Raw genomic sequence first — 20590 nt, 5'->3', positions numbered from 1 at the left:
TGTGTGTTGGGGGGGCACAGGTACATGCATATATATGTAAGAGAGAATTATTTTGTGTGCATATCCTTGGATGTCTGTCTTAGATAGCAGAAAGAACTTCCTATTAGTGTAAAGCTTAGTAATGAGGAAGGGGGGTAGCAGAGTCTAAGGCCTCTCTTACCCAGGAGAAAACAGGAGGGTTTCCAGGATGAGCTAGAGGACCAGATCAGATTATCCTGCCATGAAGCAGGGGGGCAGATATGGTGGATCATGAGTAGGGTGAGTGGGACAGAGAACAAAGGCATGGACAGGGTTGGAATAGAAGGAAGCACGCTAGAAACAAACTGTAAAGGAAGAAAGAGCTTCAGTTTGCTGCTAATTAAGATAATAACTTTTTTAGAGTGGGGGAGATAGAAAAGGGAAAATGGAGAGGGAAGAGGGCATGGGGAACAGAGGACGGGGAGGCAGGCGAAAGGGATGGAAGAGGCCTATATGACAGGGAAAAGAAGAGATAGAAGAAGTAGACAGAGGAAGAGTAGGAAAGGGTGGAATTAGCTGGAACTGGGAGCCTTTGGCTAGCAAGTAGAGTCAGGGGGTTATCCCTGGCTTACCACTCTTTCTGTATAGAATCAGCTCAGCCTTAAACTCCTTGTGCTCATCTAGGGCCTTTCGGATCTGCTGACGGACAAGGTCACTAGTGTCAGGACCATAGAGGAAGGAGCAGGCACAACCTCTCTGCATGACCTCAGCCCGAGAAAAGCCGGTGAGGTCGCAGAAGCCATCAGAGCAGTAAACCACAGGGAAGGATCCCCGAACCTGGGCATTGCCCAGCACGAAGTTACTGTCTGCAAGAGAAGTTACAGTCTGTCTGCAAGAAAGAGTTATATGTAAGGCCTGGGGAGGGAGGGAAAGAGAGAGAGGCAGGGATAAGGGTATGTATGTAGTATGCTTAAGCAGGTTGATCTGAGAGGGGCTCAGCCTCTTGGGGATGAGAATTCCCCCAGTCCAATTCCCATCTCCAATCTATTTCTGTGGGATGGCTTCAAGAAGCCCTAGGGAAGGAGAAGGGGGAGAAAAATCATGAAGGAAACATAAAGAGGACCCTGGAGTCTGGATTCTCAACTCTAGAGTGAGGCTAAGATTTTACTTCTTCCCTCTGGGGTTCTTGGTTCCCTTCCCCTTATTCCCCAGCTCCCAGCCCTACCAAGCTTTTTTCTCCAATACCCCCAGGGTAGGACAGTTCTTCCCCTAGGGGTGTCAGATATGACCAGAGAGTGGAGGACTACTATTACCTCCACCCCTGTGAAGATCTGGGACCCAATGAACCAGGGTGTATAAGTGTGAATGAAAGATTATGTTTGCAATGTTCCTCTTCTTCAGACTCCAACTCTGTGTCTTTAAGTCAGCAGTCTCAGGAAGTGAGTTTGTGTGTCACTCATGGGTATTTGTATACTAGACAATTCAGCAATGTATTTGTTCTTGTTTAATGTCCTTGTGCATTTTTTCCTGGTGTGCGTCTGTCCTAGACAGCGTGTGTGTGTGTGTGTGTGTGTGTGTGTGTGTGTGCGCGCGTAAGTGTCTGTCCTGGTTTATGTGTTGTGTCTGTGCGTGTTAATGCGTGCCCTTCATGCTAGTCTTCCTTCCCTCCATCCTATTCTTCCCCCTTGGGTATACGTCCTGGATGATGTGGTGACCTCATCAGCTTACATGGGTTTCCTAATCATCTCTAAGCAGATGACTCCCAGAGCTATATATCCAACCCTTGTCTCAATCTCCTGAGCCCCAATCTCTCATCACCAATTGCTTGTTGGACATTTTGAACTAGGTGTTCCACAGGCATCTCAAACTCAATATAGAACTCAAACTCAAACCCAAAATAGAACTGCTCCCTGCCCCAACCCCAAACCTAGGGGAAGGTAGAAGCTGCCACCATTCTTCCAGTTAACCAGATTTATAGACCTGATGTCATCCTTGACTCCTTAATATCACTTACCCCACATGTCCATTCAGTTGCCAAATCTTGTTATTTCCACTTCCCTAACATCTCTTGTGTTTGTTTCTCTCCAGCACTTTAGTTCAGGTCCTTATCACATCTCACCTGAGGCCTTCTAACTGGCCTCTAAGCCTCAAGTTTCTCCCAACTCTAATCCATGCTCCACAAGTTGCCAAAGTAATTTACCAAAGTGTAGGTCTATGTCACTTCCATATTCAATACACTGCAATGACTTCCCATTACTTCTAAAATCAAATATAAATTCCTCTGGCATTTTGAAGCCCCTCACAAACTGGCCCCAATTGACTTTTCCTGTCTTATTACACATTACTCCCTTTCACATACAGTACAATTCAACCAAACTGGCCATCCTCACATCCCATCTCAGAGTCTCTGCTCTGGTTATTGCCCATGTCTGGGATGCCTCAATCCTTAGAATACCTAATTTTTTCCTAGACTTTACTCAAGCAACTCCTACAAAAAGTCTAGTTTTCCCTAGCTACTAGTGCCTACTCCACAAAATCAGGTTTAACTTTGTATATACATGCATACATATAATATATACACACATATTTGCATATGTATATAAATACAGATGCATAAATGTATATATGCATACACATGCACGTACACACATACGTGTATATGTTTATATGCATAACACACATACACTTGTAGTCTCCTCTGGCTGAGGGGACAGGGCCCAAGTACTGTTTCACTTGTCCATTTCACTTGCCCATTTCCCCAGCAGCTAGATAGTACTGGGCACATAAAAGACACTTAGTTTTTGTTGGTTGATTTGTCCTGGTATATCTCTCCCAGAAGGCCTAAGGGAGTGTGTATATCCTGTTTCAGGCTTATTAAATGAATCTTGGATAGTGTAGACGTGTGACTGTCTCTTTTATGTTCATCTTGGAAAATCTAGATGAGAGTGTAGGTGTACACATGGTTAGCTGCTTGTCCCTAATCCTTCCTTGGCTCCACTCGTGATTGGCTAACCCATTCTGTAGATCTCCTAGGCTTCCTGCTTCCTCCCACTTCATTCTGTTCCACCTCTGCAGGATGGGGTGGTAAAGTCCCCTGACTGACAGACCCCTGGGCCCTGGCTAGCTGGCCCTAGCCCTGAGATTTGAAGCAGAGTGGTCCCCTAGATGATGGCTGAAGATGTAGCTGGGGGTGGTGGTGGTGGTGCTGAATCAGAGGGCTAGGCTGGTGCCAAACATATGGAGAGGCAGATGGTGGGAGCTCCGTCAGCTCCCAGCATCCTTCCTTCCCACCCCACCCCCCATTCTATCCCTCACCAAGTGACTTGGAGAGACCATCCTGGGGGAAATGGTATGGGAGGAAGTGGGGTTAATGGAATGGACAATTACTAACTTGTGCACACACACACACACCTGCTGGCCCAGGTGCAACTCTCATGACTTCCCCTAATTCCAGGGTATGGGTGCCTGAAGCAGCACATAGGTACCATCTATCCCAGACCAATGCTCTGCTCCAAAGCCCCAATTCTAGGCTCCTCAGTCACTCCTAGGGAAGTGTGGGCCCCCAAACCCTGATATCACTTGACTTTTTTTTTTCCTATGGAGATGGAGGTTACTATAGCTTTACTGCTTGTTCTCGCCAGTTGTCGCTTTAATATGGCTGGATTATCTGTCTTTTTGGTGGAGTATATATATGCAGGTGGGAGATGAAGCTCTGGCTGGTGAGGAGATGCTAGGCTCCCTGCTGGCCAGTTCTGTTTCCTCTTCCACATTCCCTTTCCAAAACTCCTTTCCCTGACCTTGAACCCTCAGCCCGATTTTTTAGGATCCCCACCCCACCAAGGGTCTGGTTAAGTGAAGCGGGACAGTGGGGGATGGGGGACTGCTCCAGGTCAGTTGCAAGGGTGTCTCCTCCCTTCCATTCATGCTTCTGTTGGGGAGGGTGAGAAAGGCGCTCAAGCCCCAAACCATTCAGCCAACTACAACCTGGAGGACTCTGGTTACCTCTGCCCCTCTCCTCCCGCCCACTCGTGAGGGTCTTGTCCCCCTGTCCACCCCCTTCCCAGGAAGAATTTGATTAGATGAAGATCCATCTTCAAGGATTCTGCAAAGTAGGAATGGACCTGGAAGGGCCAGGAGATCTTAGGGCAAGGGTAGATTTCAAGGGATCCGTAGACTTTAAAAAATTTTTATAATCTTATTTCAATATTGGTTTCCTTTGTAACGCTGTATCTTATTTTATGCATTTTAAAAGCATTATTCTGAGAAGAGGCCCATGGGCTTCACAAAAGTGCCAAAGGGGTCCATGACACAAAAAAAAATATTAAGAACCCCTTCCTTAAGGGGGGGGGAGGTCAGTAGCCCCATGGGGATCTTTTTTTGAGAAGGCAATTGGAGATTCTTTGGGAATCTAGGCTGGTAGGGGTGTGTGTGTGTGTGTGTGTGTGTGTGTGTGTGTGTGTGTGTGTGTGTGTGTGTGTGTGTGTAAAATCTTCCACCGGGACAGGGGTCCCGCCTGGAAAGGGGTCCGGTGAACTCACGCGTCCCGTCGAAGCGCGTGGCGATGGTGTCCAGGAAGGTGTTCTGCGGCGCCAGGAGCCCCCTCATCGCCGGCATCTTAGGCTGCAGCGGCCGCCCGCCCCATCCCTCCCGGGGCGCGGGGCGGGAGGGGGCCTCAGCGCCGACGGGGGGCGGGGAAGGAGCGGGGAGAGGGTGGGCAGTCCTTTCCTTCTCTGCCCTGCCGCGCCCTTCCCCGCCCCGCCAGTCCAGCGGGCGCCGGGCGCTGCCCCCGGCGCCGTCTCCCCGGGCGCGGGTCCTAGGACAGCTGTCTGGGGGCGCAGCCCAGCCACAGCTCCGGGGCCCCAGTGCGAGGGGGCGTCCGCTCCGTCGGGGTCAGAAGCATTTCTCTGGGCTCCTCCCGTGCTCCTCGGGTTCGAGTCCTGCTTCCCACCTACTGGTTTGGGCTCCGGCCCCGCTCCAGGTCCCTGCGGATACCTCCGTCTGATGGAGAGATGCGGCTCCCAACCCGTCCCCCCCCCAACAACTTGCCGCCTGCACCGGAGTAACCATGGAGACAGGGCACACCCTGCCAGGGCTGGCTCCTTAAAGGAACAGGCTGCCTGCAGAGGTACCAAGTCTGAGGCTTCTCGGAGGGATGGGGACCTGGATTGGGGAAAGGGGGTGAGCAGAGTACGTTCAGTACTCCTGGTCCCCATCCCACCCAGCACCTCGTGCGGCAATACGCCAAGCAGAGATTACCCCGTCCGTTCTGGCCTCTCCCACTGTTGGAGGAGCCTTCCTTCTATACAGTTTTTGCCCAAAGCTTCTCTAGCGAGAAGCTAGGGAAATCCTGGGGATGGAAAGAAGGCTTAGCTGGAGGGAGGGGACTCTCGGGGTCAGAAGCTGCTCATTCGGGGCTAAGTCTCCACTGAAAAGTAGAAATCTGCACTAAAGTAATTGAAGGTTAATAGGGTTTGGAGATGCTAAAGTTGAAAGAGGTGCCGTCTAGCGAGCCCAAGATATAGTTGGACTAGGAAAAGGAGGGTCTGAGTAGCGCCTCGAACCCGAGCTGGGGGATAAGATACCTGATTTCTAGTCTGGGCTCCCCAATTAGTCTTTCTAGGAAATGAGCCGAACTATAGTACGGTAACGGGAGTAGTAGGGCAGAAGGACTGAAGGAGCAACTCCAGGAGGGGAGAGGTTGCTTTGGTTGCTTAAAAGGAGCCTCGAGTGTTGAGACTTGGCTACTTAGGGATGGAGAAACCTTTTAGAATAAGGGGTCTTGATCTATTTTGTGTCATGGACCTTTTTGGCGTTCTGGTGAAGTCCAAGAACCCCTTCTCAGAATGTTTTTAAACTCATAAAATAAAATATTGGGTTGCAAAGGAAACCAACTATATTGAAATAGTTATCAAAATAGATTTTTCAAAAAGTTCAAGAACTCCAATTTAAGAACCCCTACCTAAGATTTATTATGCGTCTAAACTCTGAACCCTTGAAGCCAGAGCAAGGTCAGGTGGTGTATTTTGCTTCAGATAATTATCTTCTACTCCTGAACAGAAAAAGGGCCTTAGCAGCAACTGCTGGTGTCAGGGAGGAGGGCGGCTGGAGAAGGAGAGAAAGGAATATCCCTGCCTTTTAGGGTATGGATTATAGGGTTATATATGTTAAGAGATGGAAAAGAACTCGGAAGTCACTTAGTTCAACCCCCGCTCGGAAACTCTGGAGATTAAGCGACTTGCCCAAGGTCGTACCAGGAATAAATGGTAGAGCCAGTATTTGAGCTAGATTCTGACTCCAAATCCAGTGTTCTTTTTTTAGGAAAATACGAAATCACTTTTTTTCCCCCCAAAGGAGAGAAGACACTGTGTGTGGGTGGGTGGGGGCAGCCTTTCCACTAGGGACAAATCTGGCCTTCAGACCCAGGGAAAGAGCAGAATGACCTCTGTCTAGTCCTAATGCCGGGAGGACAGTTGAAGTGACCTTTGTTTAACCTCTAGGGAAAGCCAGCTATACCGAGTTCCTAGTCGCCTCCCCACCTCTGGGTCCATACTCTCTCAGGTCCCGTCTCTTAATCCCCTCCCACATCCTCCTCGTCTTCTAGAGCCCTCTTGCCCCCCGCCCAGCATCTTTTTTCCTCTTTCCCCCACCCCCCAGCTGCCAGCTCCCGACTCCTCCCCCCTCCCACTGTTTGCCACTGAGCTCAGCAGCCGCCTTCGCTGAGCTGAGCCGCTGGGGCCAAAACAGCAATTTGTCTCCAAGTGAAGCTGAGGCTATGCAAGGCACCTACCCCACACCCCCTCCCGCCCTCTCCATCAGGCTCGGGGGTGGTGGGTGGAGGGGGATTGACAGATTAAACTATTAGACATGTACACACTAGACGAACTCCACTACTTGCCTTCTCCCCGCCCCGTAGGTGGACCAGATCAAAGCCGCAGACACCTGTATTTAAATGAGCCCGGGAGCTCATTTAAATGACTGAAGGAGGTGGTTGGGGTTTGGCAGCGTAAAGTGAAAGTGAGATCACCCTTCTTCCTCCACTCCATCACCCCATCGAACTGGGATGGGAGAAGGATCTGCGCTTATTCTTCCGAAGTAACCCCCAGCATTTAGCTAAGCCCTTAATAAATGCATATTGACTAACTCCTAGAGCCAGGTGGACCTTGAGAGGTGGTAGCCCCCAACTAAGTCTCCTCCACCAGAAATAACCTTTTTTCAGAGGGGGGGAACTCCCTGTTAAAGGGCCAGCCGGATGGGACCTCCTATTTATTTAATTTATTTAATGTCTAGTCACCGCTGGTTCTGGCCTTTTCAGATCTCAGGTGGCCAGTTTTAGTTGTCAGAGGTCTGCTGATGTTCAAAATGGCCCCAGTAATCCACTGTTTCTTCAGAACCTTAGGCAGGCTTCACCTCTGGGAACTCTATCCAGCAACAGGCCTGCTTGTGGGAGGGAGGGGAGGGACTTTTCAGACAAGACCTGGCTCCATTTCCTATCACACCTTCACCTTTAGGGACTGATTTTCATTCCATCTGTAGTAGGTTGTGAAAACCATCCTTCCCACTACCACCCAAAAGAGAATAATGGGAGAAGTGGGTGGGGAACACCCCATAACACTCAAGCTTGGTTTTTCCATCCTGTTTGATTTAAAAAGCTTGTTTGATATATGGTAATAAGGTCTCAGTTCAAACTCCTCATTTGGGTTTTCCCCTTTCTCCTCCTAAGCCACAGTGTATGCTGATCCCACAGACTCTCTTAGATGCCAGAACAGGGAGGAAAGAAACACTGAGAGGCCTGGAATGAACTGCAGAGGTAATGGTGACCTCTGACCTTACTGCAGACTGTCCTCTCTTAGACTAGGATTAGTCCTCCCATCAAGGACTCCTTGAGAAAAGAGAATTTTTATTTTGGTAGGGGGAGCCTTTTTCAAAGAAGGACTGGAAGTCTTTGTCAACAAGAACAAACCCAGGAGGCTATATTCTGAAACTGCCGTGGGAGGCCCGTGGGAGTTTATCTACAAAAAGGAACAAGAAGGGAGGCTGGGAGGGGAAAAGCAAAGCAGAGAAAACCTCGAGACACAAAAGACAAAAAAAAAAAAAGAGCTTCCCAATCACAGAGCAAGCAGTCAGACAATGTGTAGGGGATGAGATGAGAACAGGTGGCTGTCGAGGAACAGAGCTGGTGCTCCTCTCCCCTCATCCTAGTCTCACCTTCTCTCTGCTCTGCTCTCATCTTCCCAGCCCAGAGTAGTCTGGCTAGCAACGGGAAGCAGTTGACATATCAGGACCCTGGCCAGGGATCCCTTGTTCTATGGCCAGTTTTGTATTTATAATGGCTGGCACCACTAGAATGTGACTTTTCGGGAGAAATAAAGGAGTTATTCCCTCGGTGTTTTCCAGAAAGAAATCTTTTAAAAGTCTTCAGGATTAGGAGCCTCCCCTCCCCATCCCAGTCCACCAAGTTATTTATCTTTTTATACATATGCTTTCTTCCCATCTTAGCTATAAGCTCCTTGAAGGAGGATTTCCTTTTTTTTTTTTTTTTAAATCTCCAACACCTACCTCAAGAACTTGCACATAGTTGGCTCACAGTAAATGTTTGTGGATGGTTAACAAAGTGCTTGGTAGGATTCTGGTTTGACTCGACCATAAGCAAATACTCAATACTGACTTACACTCCATATATTCTCTTAAGGTCACCTAAGTACATGACATCTGCATTTCCAATTATTACATCCACTAACATTTTACTCTGCATTAAGGTTTTGCTAGCAGAGCATAACAGATTCTCTCAAGTTGGAAAGGCTTTAAGTCTGGGCCTGATGTTGGATTTATTGTCATTTATTGCCTGAGGACCAACTCATTACCAGGTTGATCACTGGGCAATACATTTTTCAGACACAATAACTCTTAAAGTCCATCTTGATAGCAGTCATCATATGTACTGAAGTAAGGAGGCCTACAATGATGAAATTATTCTTGGAGTATTAAATGATCCTTGGAAAAGGTTCTTGGGGTATTAAAGCCCCACCCTTGCCTCAGTCCTTTTTGTCAAGTCAAGTCAACAAACATTAAGCACCTACTGTGTGATAGGAGCACTAGGGATACAAAAAAGAGAGGGAGAGAAAGAGAGAGGGAAAGTGAGAGAGACAGAGAGAGACAGAGAGAGGCAAAACCAGTCCCTGCTCTTAAGGGGAAGGCTACATGAAAACAACCATTATGGACATTTTTACAGGATAAATTAGAGACAATCTCAGGGGGAAAGCACTAGTATTAGAAGAAACATTGAGAATGGCTTCTTATAGAAGATGGGATTTTAGCTGGGACTTGAAGGAAGCCAGGGAAGTGGGGGGAAGGCAGAGATGAAGAGAGGGAGAATCCCAGGTATAGGGGACAGTCAGTGGCTTTAGGTCTCAGTGGAGTGAGTAAAATTCCAAAGGATTTAAATGCAGAAAATTGGGAAACTCAGGCTTTGAAAATATGAAGGATGACTTGTTCTGATCCTTTATTTACTCAATAGATAGTGTTTAAAAGAAATTCCTTAATCCTGGAGTTTGTTTTGGGGGATGAGTAATAAGAGGGAATAGAGACAAATATTATCATGCAAAAATTAGGAATAGTCTTGCCACAGGTTCAGTGGTAGTCTAGTTTTTAATCAGTCCCGTGCTTTTCATCATAACTGATGAAGGGATTAGTTCCCACAGAGTCAGAGATAGGAAGAGACTGATTTTCCAGGGTCTTCTCCCCATTCTATACTCTCCCATGGGTAGAGCATGTCTACCCATCATAGTTATTGACTAACTGGTAGCTTTGAACTTGAGTTCAAATCTGGCTTCAGACACTAGTTGTTTGCTCTTGGTTAAGTCAATTAACTTCTGTCTACCTCAGTTTCCTCAACTGTGAAATGGGATAATAATAGCACCTACCTCCCAGGGTAGATACGAGGATTAAATGAAGTAATATGTGTAAAATACTTAGCACAGTACCTGGCATATAATAAGTGCTTAATAAATGCTTGCTTCCTTCCTTTACAGAGAATAGACAGACACCTTCCATTCCAGGCTGTAAAAACTATAAGCTTCTGGAAGACAGGGTAGTAGGGTCTGATTAATATGCATAGTACCTGGCACCATGATGTGTATACCAATCTGCCCTTCCTAGGACTGGGAAGAAAGCCACATCCCTAGGAGCTCAAAGCCAAGATGATACAATCAGTCCCTGGGCTAGGTCCAAGGCATCTCAGAATGGAAGACTATAGAAAATCAGTGAGCAAGAAAAAAATCCTGAAGTTTAGTCATTCCTCCAGATGGTTAAATGAGAGGAAATGGGCATCTAATGTTGTGGGAAGGGTCTAGAATCAACATAAGGAAGGACTTCCTAACATTGGGATGTTTCCCACACCAAGAATGGGTCTAAAATTGTTGTCTTCAGAGGACTTTAGACATAGGCCAAAATCAGTCAGTCAACAAGCATTTATGAAGCATCTACTATGTGCACTGGGGACAGGAAGGGAGATAAAAGATGGTCCCTGCTCTCAAGGATCTCAAAGTCTACAAGAGGACACACATGCAAACAACTATGCATGAACAACACAATAAATTGGAGATAACAGAGAGAAAGCACTAGAATTAAGGGGAAATTGGGGAAGGCTTTATGTAGAAGGTGATATTTTATCTAGGTCTTGAAGAAAGTCAAGGAAGTCAGGAGATGGAGGTAAGGAGGGAAAGCATTTCAGGCATGGGCCTGGAAATGGAAATGCCCAGAGTTGGGAAATAGAGTGTCTTGTGTGAAAAAGGCCAGTGTTACATCCCAGAGTAAATGGGTTGGGGGAGGAGGAAGTAAAGTGTAAAAAGACTGGAAAAATAAAAAGAGACCAAGTTATGAAGGACTTTAAAAGTCAAACTGGATTTTATATTTGATTCTCAAAGTCATAAGGATCTACTTATTGAGTTTATTGAACAAGGGGGTGACATGGTTGGACCCTGCACTTTAGGAAGATCAATTTGACAACTAAATGAACTGTAGTAGGGAGAGACTTGAGCCAGGGAGAACAACTAGATGGCTATTTTAATAGTTTAAGTATGAGATATTGAGGGCCTGCACCAGGGTGGTGGCAGTGTCAGGGGAGAGAAGGAGGCATATAGGAAAGATGTTGTGAAGATAGAATTGACAGAACTTGTCAACTGATTGAAACTGGATGGGGGGAGGGTGAGAGAAAGGTATGAGTCAAGGATGACACCTAGGTTGTGAGCCTAAGTGATTGGGACAATAGTGTAAAAGTCCACAAGAATGGAGAGCTTGTGAAGGAAAGACTTAGACATGTTGGGTTTAAGATGTCTACAGATATATGTCCAATAGGTAGTTGGAGATGCAAGTCTGGTGGTTTAGGAGAAAGGTTAGGGCTGGATAAGTAGATCTGAGAATTATCAGCATAGAGAATAACTGAATCCATGGAATCTGATGAAAATACCAAGTAAAAAAGAGAAGAGAAGAAGGCCGAGGCCAGAGATCCCAGGGCGATGCCTATGGTTATCAAGCATGACTTAGGTGAAGAGCCAACGAAGGAGACTGAGAAGGAAGGGTTTGACAGGTAGAAGGAAAACCAGGAAAGACTAGTGTCAGGGGGAGAAGTTATCCAAGAAAGCCTTTTCTGCCTGGGATGGTTTGATGAAGATCAGGTTATAAAATTTAGAGCTGGAAAAGCTACCCACCTAGTCCAATCTTCTCATTTTATAGATAGGAAAACCTACCTCAGAAAAAAAATGATCTGCCTAGTGATTTGTAATGAAATACAGACAAGTTTCAGCAGAGACTGAAACCCAGACTCTCTGGTTTCAAATCCAGTGCTCTTTAAAAAAAATTGCTACCCTTCCTTTTGTAAATAACATGGAAAATACAACAGAGTTGTAATTTTGGTTGTCGTCCAGCAGTGTGTTTTAGGCACTCACTGTGTGTCTCTGGAGTTATTCCATTCATTGTTACAGCAGAAGACACAGTTACTGCCCTCTTAAGGGCACTGATTTGCCTTAGGACAGCTTATTTGAGCTTCAGTTTTCTCATCTTTAAAATGGGAAAACTAGTGCTGCATTATGGGGATAATAATATTTATAACTACTTCCCAAGTGTTTTTCGTTTGTTTTGTTTTGTTTTTGGTAAGGAATAAGCAAGTTAATGTATATAGTGCTTTGTAAATTTTAAAGAAACATATACATGTGTCTCCTCTCTGCCACTGGCTCCAGCCCCTAATGGCTAGGTTCCTCCCATTTTCAGGTGTATAGGCACCCCAGTTCCATTTAATGATTTGAAATCAATTAGTTTTTACAAAAGGATATCTACTTGAAAACTATAGTAAGAACAAATATACAAACATTTCCTATTCCTACCCTCTATTTCCTAATACCTCCAGCACATACTTTCCCCTAACACCAGCTCAGACTCTGGGCAAGAAGCCTGAAACTTAGCTCAATTCCTACCTGGCATTGGTCTACATTCAAAGTTCACATCCCAAGATGACATCTCTTTCAGATAAGTCTTCATCTCAGCTTCCACCGCCATAAGTCCAGGTCATTCTTGAAGACTGCTGCTTGCTCCTTGGGATATCAGTGCAACGGCTGGCTCTGAATCTGGCTTCCTGTAGCTTGCTTTCCTGATTTTTCAGACTTCTTAAGTAAGGTCAGAAACTCCACTCCCTTCACCGAACACCATTAGCAAAGGAGTCACCAGATCCCCTAGAAGTGAGTACAAATAGAATACATTAAGGTTTACAATGTGCATTACAAATATTATCTCATTTGACCCTCACAACAACCCTAGGAGGTAGGTTTTATTATAATCTCCACTTTACAGATGAGGAAACTGAGGCAAATATTAGTTAAGTGACTTGCCCAGGGTCACACAGCTAGTGAGTGTCTAAGGCCAGATTTGAGCTCAAATCTTCCTTACTTCAGGACCAATAATCTATCCATTTTACCACTTAGCTGCCCGAATGAGGCAAAGAGATCACAGCTGAACCTGATAGGCCTTTTTGAATGCCCCTGTGGTCAATATTGAAACCTTTGATAAGTGGTTAGCTAACTAGTTACAGTTATAATCTCTCCAAGGCACTTCCCTTAGATGTCATCATGATTTTCCTGTATGCAGCTCCCTAGCATGTGGAGAGATGTCATGCAGCAGACCCCCATTACACATGTGAGCTATCATTATTATTTATCCTCTTAAGGTAGTTTTTCCTTCTTTCTGATGAAAAGGATTCTTATTTTAATATTCACTTAAAGAGCTATGATGTCATCACTGTGGATATTTCCTCCACTAAGGTAGGCTGAAGGCCCTTCTATGCCTTGGTAGAAGGTTTTTGAGAGTCACTTTGGCAAAATCAATCAATCATCTAGTGGAGCATGTCTTTTGGTAATAAGCCTCTCTGAACTTAGCTGAAATGTTCCAGACCATACTCAAATGGCTTGGTGGGCCCCACTAGACCTGAACTCATACGGTCCTTGAGAACCCTACTCTCTCTCTGCATCACGGTGAGACATTAGATTAGGAATTAGTAGAGGGCAGAGGATTTAAAGCATGAAAATGGCCAAAGTCATCACCTGTCTGGAAAAGTAACAATTTCCCTTGTTCTCCAGAAGTGGTGGCCCTGGCTAAATGGTTCAGTGCTGCTCTGGAGAATGCATCTATGGAAGATTCGAAAAAGGGAATAAGGTCCACTAAGATTATTTGTACTGTCTTAGCTTTAGAGCTTGAAGGGGCCTTGGAGATCATCTAGTCCAACCATCTCATTTTACATATGAGGAAACTGAGGCCCCGAGAGAAGTGATTTACCCAAGGTCACACCAATGGCAGAGCTAGAATTTGAGACCAAGTCCTCTGACTCCCAGTCTAGGTCTTTTTTCACTGTGCAAGGTGACATCTTTAGGACCATGGAGAGCAGATCCCTTTACTCCCACTTTACAGGGTAGCTAAAGGGGGATTAGCATTTTGAGAAAGAAAGCAGTAAAAGGCCTAAATGCCAATAAGAAGTTTGAAGGCAATTGATATTTTCTTTTTAAAAAAAAAAATTAAGTAAGTCAGGAGAACCTAAGTTCAAATCCAGCGTCAGACACTGACTAGCTGTGTGATCCTGGGCAAGTCACTTACCCCAGATTGCCTAAAAAAAATTAAATATATTTTTAAAAATTAACAAAATCTACCCCCCCATTGGCAAAAACAACAACAACAACAACAACAACAACAACAACCCTTGTAACAAATATGCATAGTCAAACAAAACAAATCCCTGTGTTGGCAATGTCCAAAAATTTACATCTCTTTCTGCACCTTGTGGTCCATCTCCTCTCCATTAGGGGGTAGATAGGGTGCTTCATCATGGGTCCTTGGGAATTATGGTTGGTCATTGCATTAATTGTAATTTGTCAGTCTTTCAAAGGTGTTGGCCTTTACAATATTGTTGTTAAAAGACGACTGATTTTTGACTGATGAGGTCCACAAGGATAGGACAGATACAGGAGAAGAGGCAGAGAGAAAATTTTTTAGCATCACATACATTTAGAAACCTATGCATTGTCTTACAGTAGTTGGTAGAAACTGTCCTGCCATTTACATACACACACACACACACACACACACACACACACACACCCTTACCTCAAAAGACAGGCTTTTTGGTTTTATGAGAATAATATAGAAGGAAGTCAAAGGGCTAAAGTGGTCTTGAGAAGCAATTTCATCCATCTCTCTGCCCCAGGCAAGGTTATACTTATAAATTATTCAAGATGTAGGACAACTTCTAGGGTATTCCTCTAACTTGTAGTTACACTGGTTTTTATGTCTCTTAGTGGCAGTGAGGGGCCACTATAACAAGGTTCAAAGGTGCACACTGTGGGGCCATTCTTCTAAAACTATAGCTCACCCTCTCACCATTTCCTATTGATGTGCTTCCCGTTAGCAGTAAGTAGGTGAACACAATTAATTCCTTGCAAGGGCATTTACTAAACTGGCATAGTTTAATACAGTAGCCACAAAACATTTCCTCGATGAACCTGGCACAGCCTCTCCCACGAATACATACAGTATCCATGGGAAGAGTGAGCACAGACTTAGAGTATGATGTACTGGAAGGCTTTGGAAATCTTTTATTCTCTTTGTACAGATTTTTTTTGCAGCTCAACTTTCCATTGCCATCCATAGCTAATTTTCTCAAGTCCATAACTGGTTCTCCTTGCTCCAGGAAGCTGATGGCACAATAGATAGAGCACTGGGCCTGGAGTCAAGAAGACTTAATTCAGATCTGACCTCAGACACTTACTAGTTGACCCTAGGCAAGTCACTTAACCTGTTTCCTCATCTGTAATATAGGAATTAACAACACCTACTTGCCAGGGTTGTTGTGAGAATAAAATGAGATAATATTTGTAAGAAATGCTTAGAACAGTGCCTGGCACATAGTAGGTCCTATATAAATGTTTGTTCCCCTTTCTCTTCCTCTCTGCTCCTTAAACTGTTTCTGGTCTTGTGCCTGCTTTCTCGTCTATCTGGAGGGTGTGCTTCTGCTCCCTCAACTAGGCTTCAGTTTCTTTTAAAGTGACTCCAATTTCTGACTGAGATGTTTTATTTTGGGGAAGTAGATGTGCTATTACAGGCAATTGCTAATGGAGCTGGAGTGGGGGTAGGGGGGAAGGAAGAGAAGGGAAAATCTTTTCTTTCCAGGCTCCTGGCTTTCTGCAACTCACCTAAACTGCTGAATTGCCTTTTCTGAAAGATGAACACCTCTCAGTCAGCTCTCTGAGAAGTGTGAGTTGTTATTATGATTACAGCCTACCACAGTGCTTGGCACATAGTAAGTGATTAATAAATGCTTGCTGACCAATTTTAAACCAGAGCTTCCTTTGGTCACCCAATAGAATGACTCAGAGAATTTTCTATGAGGAAATTATTATAGCTAACTTTTTCATCTTGTAACGTCATTTTCTCTTATTTTGTTAGCAGAAGTGGAGAACAGTTTGTCATAATTGTTTGTATCATGCTTTGTAGATCTGAATATCACTGTTTAGTCATTATCTTCTCTATTACACTGAATAATTCCATTTTTCTAAATCCCTCTGGTATTATTATTTCTCTCTCCACTCTTTATTTTGTAAAGTGCTGTCCTTTCAAATTTGGGTAATTTCATTTGTGGAAAGGGGAAGAAACACAGAGCATTCTGAGAAAATATGAAAAAAAGCAGCTCCTCAGAGAAAAGTCCTTGGGGAGAAACAGATAGTTCTTAGAGGACCTGAGACAAAGTAACACCTCGGAGAAAAGTACATACTGAAGGTAAATAGCCAGAGTGTCCTATTTCTCAAGAGGTGTGTATGCATATACACACGTGTCTATTATGATGACTTTAAGGCTAAGGTCTGGAAAATCTGAATATTTTGTAACTTTTTTTCTAACTATGGGACAATTATATATTGCCTACACGTGGCAGGTCTGACAAAAATGTGAATTTTAGTTTCTCATCCTAAATTAAAAGTGAATCACTTCACATAAGGAGAATAATGCTTTGAGGCAAGATTCAGTCAACAATCAAACTAGGAGAATGAAGAACAGAAATAGAGAGGATGAAAAAAAGCCTAGGAGGGAGACTGCCCCTTGTTGCTTGAAGAGATCTGAGCCCAGCTGAGTTCAGCTGAGCAGACTGCTCATGGGAAAGCAACTGGGCTGAGAGAAGAATTTAGAGCCCCTGTTGCATTGATCGAAATAAGACAAGTTTTGCATCTACTGCTAACCTAGTTGGGCAAAAGCTTCACTGCTAGTTGCTGACTTGGAGGTGGGGGTGTGGGGGAAGCATTTCTATTGGGACCCAATTGGAAGAATCCTCAGCTAGTTGGGGAAAGGAGACATTTGCCTGTTTTGCTCTTTACTGCCATCTAGGGCTTGAGAGAGGGAAAACCTCTCAAGGGTTTGCCTTGTGTTTTTGTTTTTGTTTTTTTGTTTGTTTGTTTTTTTGCCACTTTTTGTGTAGGAAGGCGAAACCTCTTAGAGCCCAGCCTAGAGAGCTGACCTGAATGACTCTTTAGATTCCAGACTTGCAAGAGCTGCTTTTGCCAAAAGTGCCTTAGAGGCCAGCCAACGAGTGGTTTGAGTACAACAGCCAACAGAGAAGAAGCCTTATCAGTCAAGTGACTTTTGGTGCAGTTTCCTAAGGAGATCAAGTACACCAAAACCTGCAGTCCAGAAGCATGAATTGCTCTGGGCATACAGTTTGCCCTCCTCATGTGCCTCCCTGCTAAGTTTCTGGAAGCTTGTGCTCACTCTCGCCTACACACATTTGCATTGGTGGGAAAAGTATGACCAGGGTTTACAGGTAGGCTATTATGATTATTCTTGATTTGCATTCGGTTTAGTAAATGTTTTATGGTTGAGTTAATGGTGTTATCTTGGCTGATTTGTTTAAATGGGAAACACACTGGTAGGAGCTCAAGAGCTACAGTTAGGAGCATTAGATGCATAGCTTCCCCCACATAAGGGTTAGCCCCAGTACTCTGACAGTGACTCACAGCCACCTAGCTGTCTACTCTGTAAAAATTTCTCAACCTGCCAACATGAGTGCAGATGGAATGAATGAACCAACCCGGCCCAGAGAAGAGAGAAGACTTGGGTGTTGAGGTGTTCACCGTCACAGCCATGCCCATGCTACCGTATGTATGAATCCCATCTGTCCCCTCCATGTACTGGGAGAGTGACCAGAAGAAACCCTTGGCAAGCTGTTTCTCACCAAGTGCAAGTCTTTATCAGGCCAGGTAAGTGGTGGAAGATTGTTTAACAAACTTCACCACCCTAATGGAGTTTGTTTCAGGTGATTATTTTTGGAACTGTCCTTTATGTTTTAGGAACTGGCTACATATGAGACAATCTCTCTAAATGACACTCCCTGCCTCCTCACTTGTCTTTTTTTCCTCCATCCCCCAAGGTCTTTTCAAAGACAAAGACTCAGCCCTAAAGCCAATTTGTTCCCTGATGTAGGGCCAAAACCTGCAGATGAGATTGCTGCTGGGCAGTGATTAAGAGGCAGCCAGTAGTGATTCGGTGAAACAAACACTGGAAAATTGGAAGGAAGTGGTGATTCTGAACACTGAGGCATACACACACACACACACACACACACACACACAATATGTACACACATATGTATGTATGTATCTTATATACACAGATATGGCAGCCTATTATGTCATGATTGCCAAGGTAAAAGGTATTGCTTTCCCCTTGTCTTTCCTCCTTACATACTTCAGGCTTTATGTTACCCTCCTGGGACTTGTTTGTTTGTTTGTTTTCCCTGCAAAGCTGACCTTAATATTCATTTTAATATTGATTTTGTCCACCACAAAAAAATGTTGTCACCCAGCAGACTCTAACTTGACTTGGAGTTTTAAAAAATTACCTTTGAGATGATTTCATCAGGGGGCTAAGGAGTCAAGGGCAAGGTAAGTTCACCTTCACAAAATAGGCCAACACATTTCCATAATTCCAGTCCATTGGGAAGATTGTCCAGGAACTCTGGTCCCAGTTATTTGTTCTATCCATTTTCCCTAAACCCCTTCTCAAAAAGTGATCATCCTACTAGCCAATAGAAAAGATGTTTAATTACTTTATGAGTATCCCAACTTTGGGCTTAGACTGCAAAATCCACCTGATCCTCCTCTTTTCTCTCTGTGGGATCTCTTTGGCTTCTGTGGATTTGACTCTAATCTCTATGCATATTATCCCCAAATTTACATATCTTACATTCATCTCCAGTCCCATCCCTCCAACTGTCTACTTGACATTTTCACCAGCATTACTTTGATATTTCTCTACTTTTACACTATGCCTGAGGAACCTCATTATTGGGAAACCTCATTGTCCTGCTTTAAGATCAGCCTTGATCTCACCTCACCACTACCTTCTTCACTTCTCCATTTAAGGAGGTGGCTCAGAACAGACATCTCATTTCCCACCAGGCTGCACTACTTTGGAACTTCTCTGGACTTCTCCAGCATGCCCCCTTGCTGGGTACCCTTCCCTTTTCCAGCTTCCTTTTGTGTGTTGGCTTCCTCCATTAGATTGTATTCATGTTTTCAGTGCTTAGCACAGTGCCAGGCACATAGTAGGAACTAAATAAATGTTTATTGATAAGACATTTATTTTATTTTTTATTGACAACGTACCAAAGGTGACTCAAACTCAATGTGTCCAAAATTGAACTTATTATCTTTTACCTTCCTAACTTCCCTATTTCTGTTGAGGACACCACCAATCTTCCATTCGAATAGATTCTAGATCATGAATCATAATCTACAATCTCACCAGAGCTCTACTGATTACCCACACCACTTAACAATACTTACCTTTGTTGGGTTAAAAAAAACAAACTTGATTGAATCACTCATTCTGATCTGGTGAGAATAGGGTCCTATATACCTCCTTTGGTCAGTCAGGGCCATTGCATGAGAAACTTGGTCATGCTCTGAGGAACTTATATCAAAAGGAAAAGCTTTCTCAGATATAGATATTGATTCTGAGGTTTGGAAGCAGAGAAGAAGAAATGGAATTAGCCCTAGCTGAGCCAGAATGCTCAGGGGCAAGCAGAAAAGGAGAAAGAGAAGGTAAGACTGAGTTGTGGCAGAGGACCCAGATATTGAGAATGGCCATTGGTCTTATAGATATCTTGGAGCAGAAGATTCAGGCTGATGCCATCAGTTTTACACATCTACTCCAGGACCAAGGGAAGTTTGAAAAAAAGGTCTGCTCTTTGCCCAATCTCCCTTCCCAGTTCCTGTCTATACACAGACACCATAATATAATCTTCCGTTTTCTTAGGTTTCTGAGAAACCTAACTCTTTCCTCAACCATAAAGAGTCCAGAGGGGTTAACCAGAAATTGATGTAAATGTAAATTTTCTGCCTAACCATTAGGAATTTTCCTAATTGAGAGCTCCAAATGATTGTGATTGTACCCATAATTTTTGGTGCAAAATAAACTCCACTACATGGACCTTAGAGACCATTATATTGCCCCTGAATTTAAAATGAACCAATTATTGTAATATGGATTCTTTTTCTTTCCTTTTATTCTGCTGGTGAGTTTAAATACTGTGCTAATTTTAAAACAAATCTACAAGACCCAAAGATAGTTCCATCATGGTGAACAGTCACTGCACCAGTATGTCCCTTGGTGGCTGGGTCCCAGGGGTGTGTTAGAGCCGGCTCATATGGGCTCCTGCTGATTGTTATATTTTTCAGACTGAGCATTTTACACTTTGGAAATCAGCAAAAGCTACCAATCTGAGCTTGATTTATTGTTTTGTTGATTGTCTAGACTTAAGAAGGTGATGAAGATAATGTTAATAATGCAGATTAAGCCACCAGAAAAAAACTCCCTGAAAAGCAACAGAGAAACTTCTTCTGGAGACAGATTACAAACTGTAATAAAACCAATCCTGCAACATTTCCGGGGAAGCTCCCCTGAGGAAGTCTCTATGGAGGACTAGGCTCAGCATGCAGCAGGAATATTATAGGACTCTTTGGCCTCTGACCCTGACAAGATGCACAGCTTAATGGAAAAGCCTCAAAGACCCTGCCTTTGCCAAGCGCTTTGCAGGGCAGAAGGAAATGAA

At 44.3% G+C, this 20590-nt stretch overlaps 1 protein-coding gene across 1 annotated transcript in view; it reads right to left on the bottom strand.

Moving 5' to 3' along the window:
* KCNH3 (potassium voltage-gated channel subfamily H member 3) overlaps nucleotides 1-4572 on the bottom strand; it is a 38779-nt gene extending 34207 nt beyond the window's left edge. Inside the window, exons 1-2 of the mRNA XM_027844404.1 lie at nucleotides 4497-4572; nucleotides 591-824 (exon numbers count right to left, since the gene is read on the bottom strand). Coding sequence (XP_027700205.1) covers nucleotides 591-824; nucleotides 4497-4572 — 310 coding nt within the window. The remainder of the gene's footprint in view (nucleotides 1-590; nucleotides 825-4496) is intronic.
* Between the last annotated feature and the right edge of the window lie 16018 nt (nucleotides 4573-20590).

Source organism: Vombatus ursinus, unplaced genomic scaffold (assembly GCF_900497805.2).
Source record: "Vombatus ursinus unplaced genomic scaffold, bare-nosed wombat genome assembly UNPS02014941.1, whole genome shotgun sequence".
Classification (NCBI taxonomy): Eukaryota; Metazoa; Chordata; class Mammalia; order Diprotodontia; family Vombatidae; genus Vombatus; species Vombatus ursinus.
The sequence above is the reverse complement of the archived record's forward strand: the minus strand, read 5'-3'. Positions and strand labels throughout refer to the sequence as shown.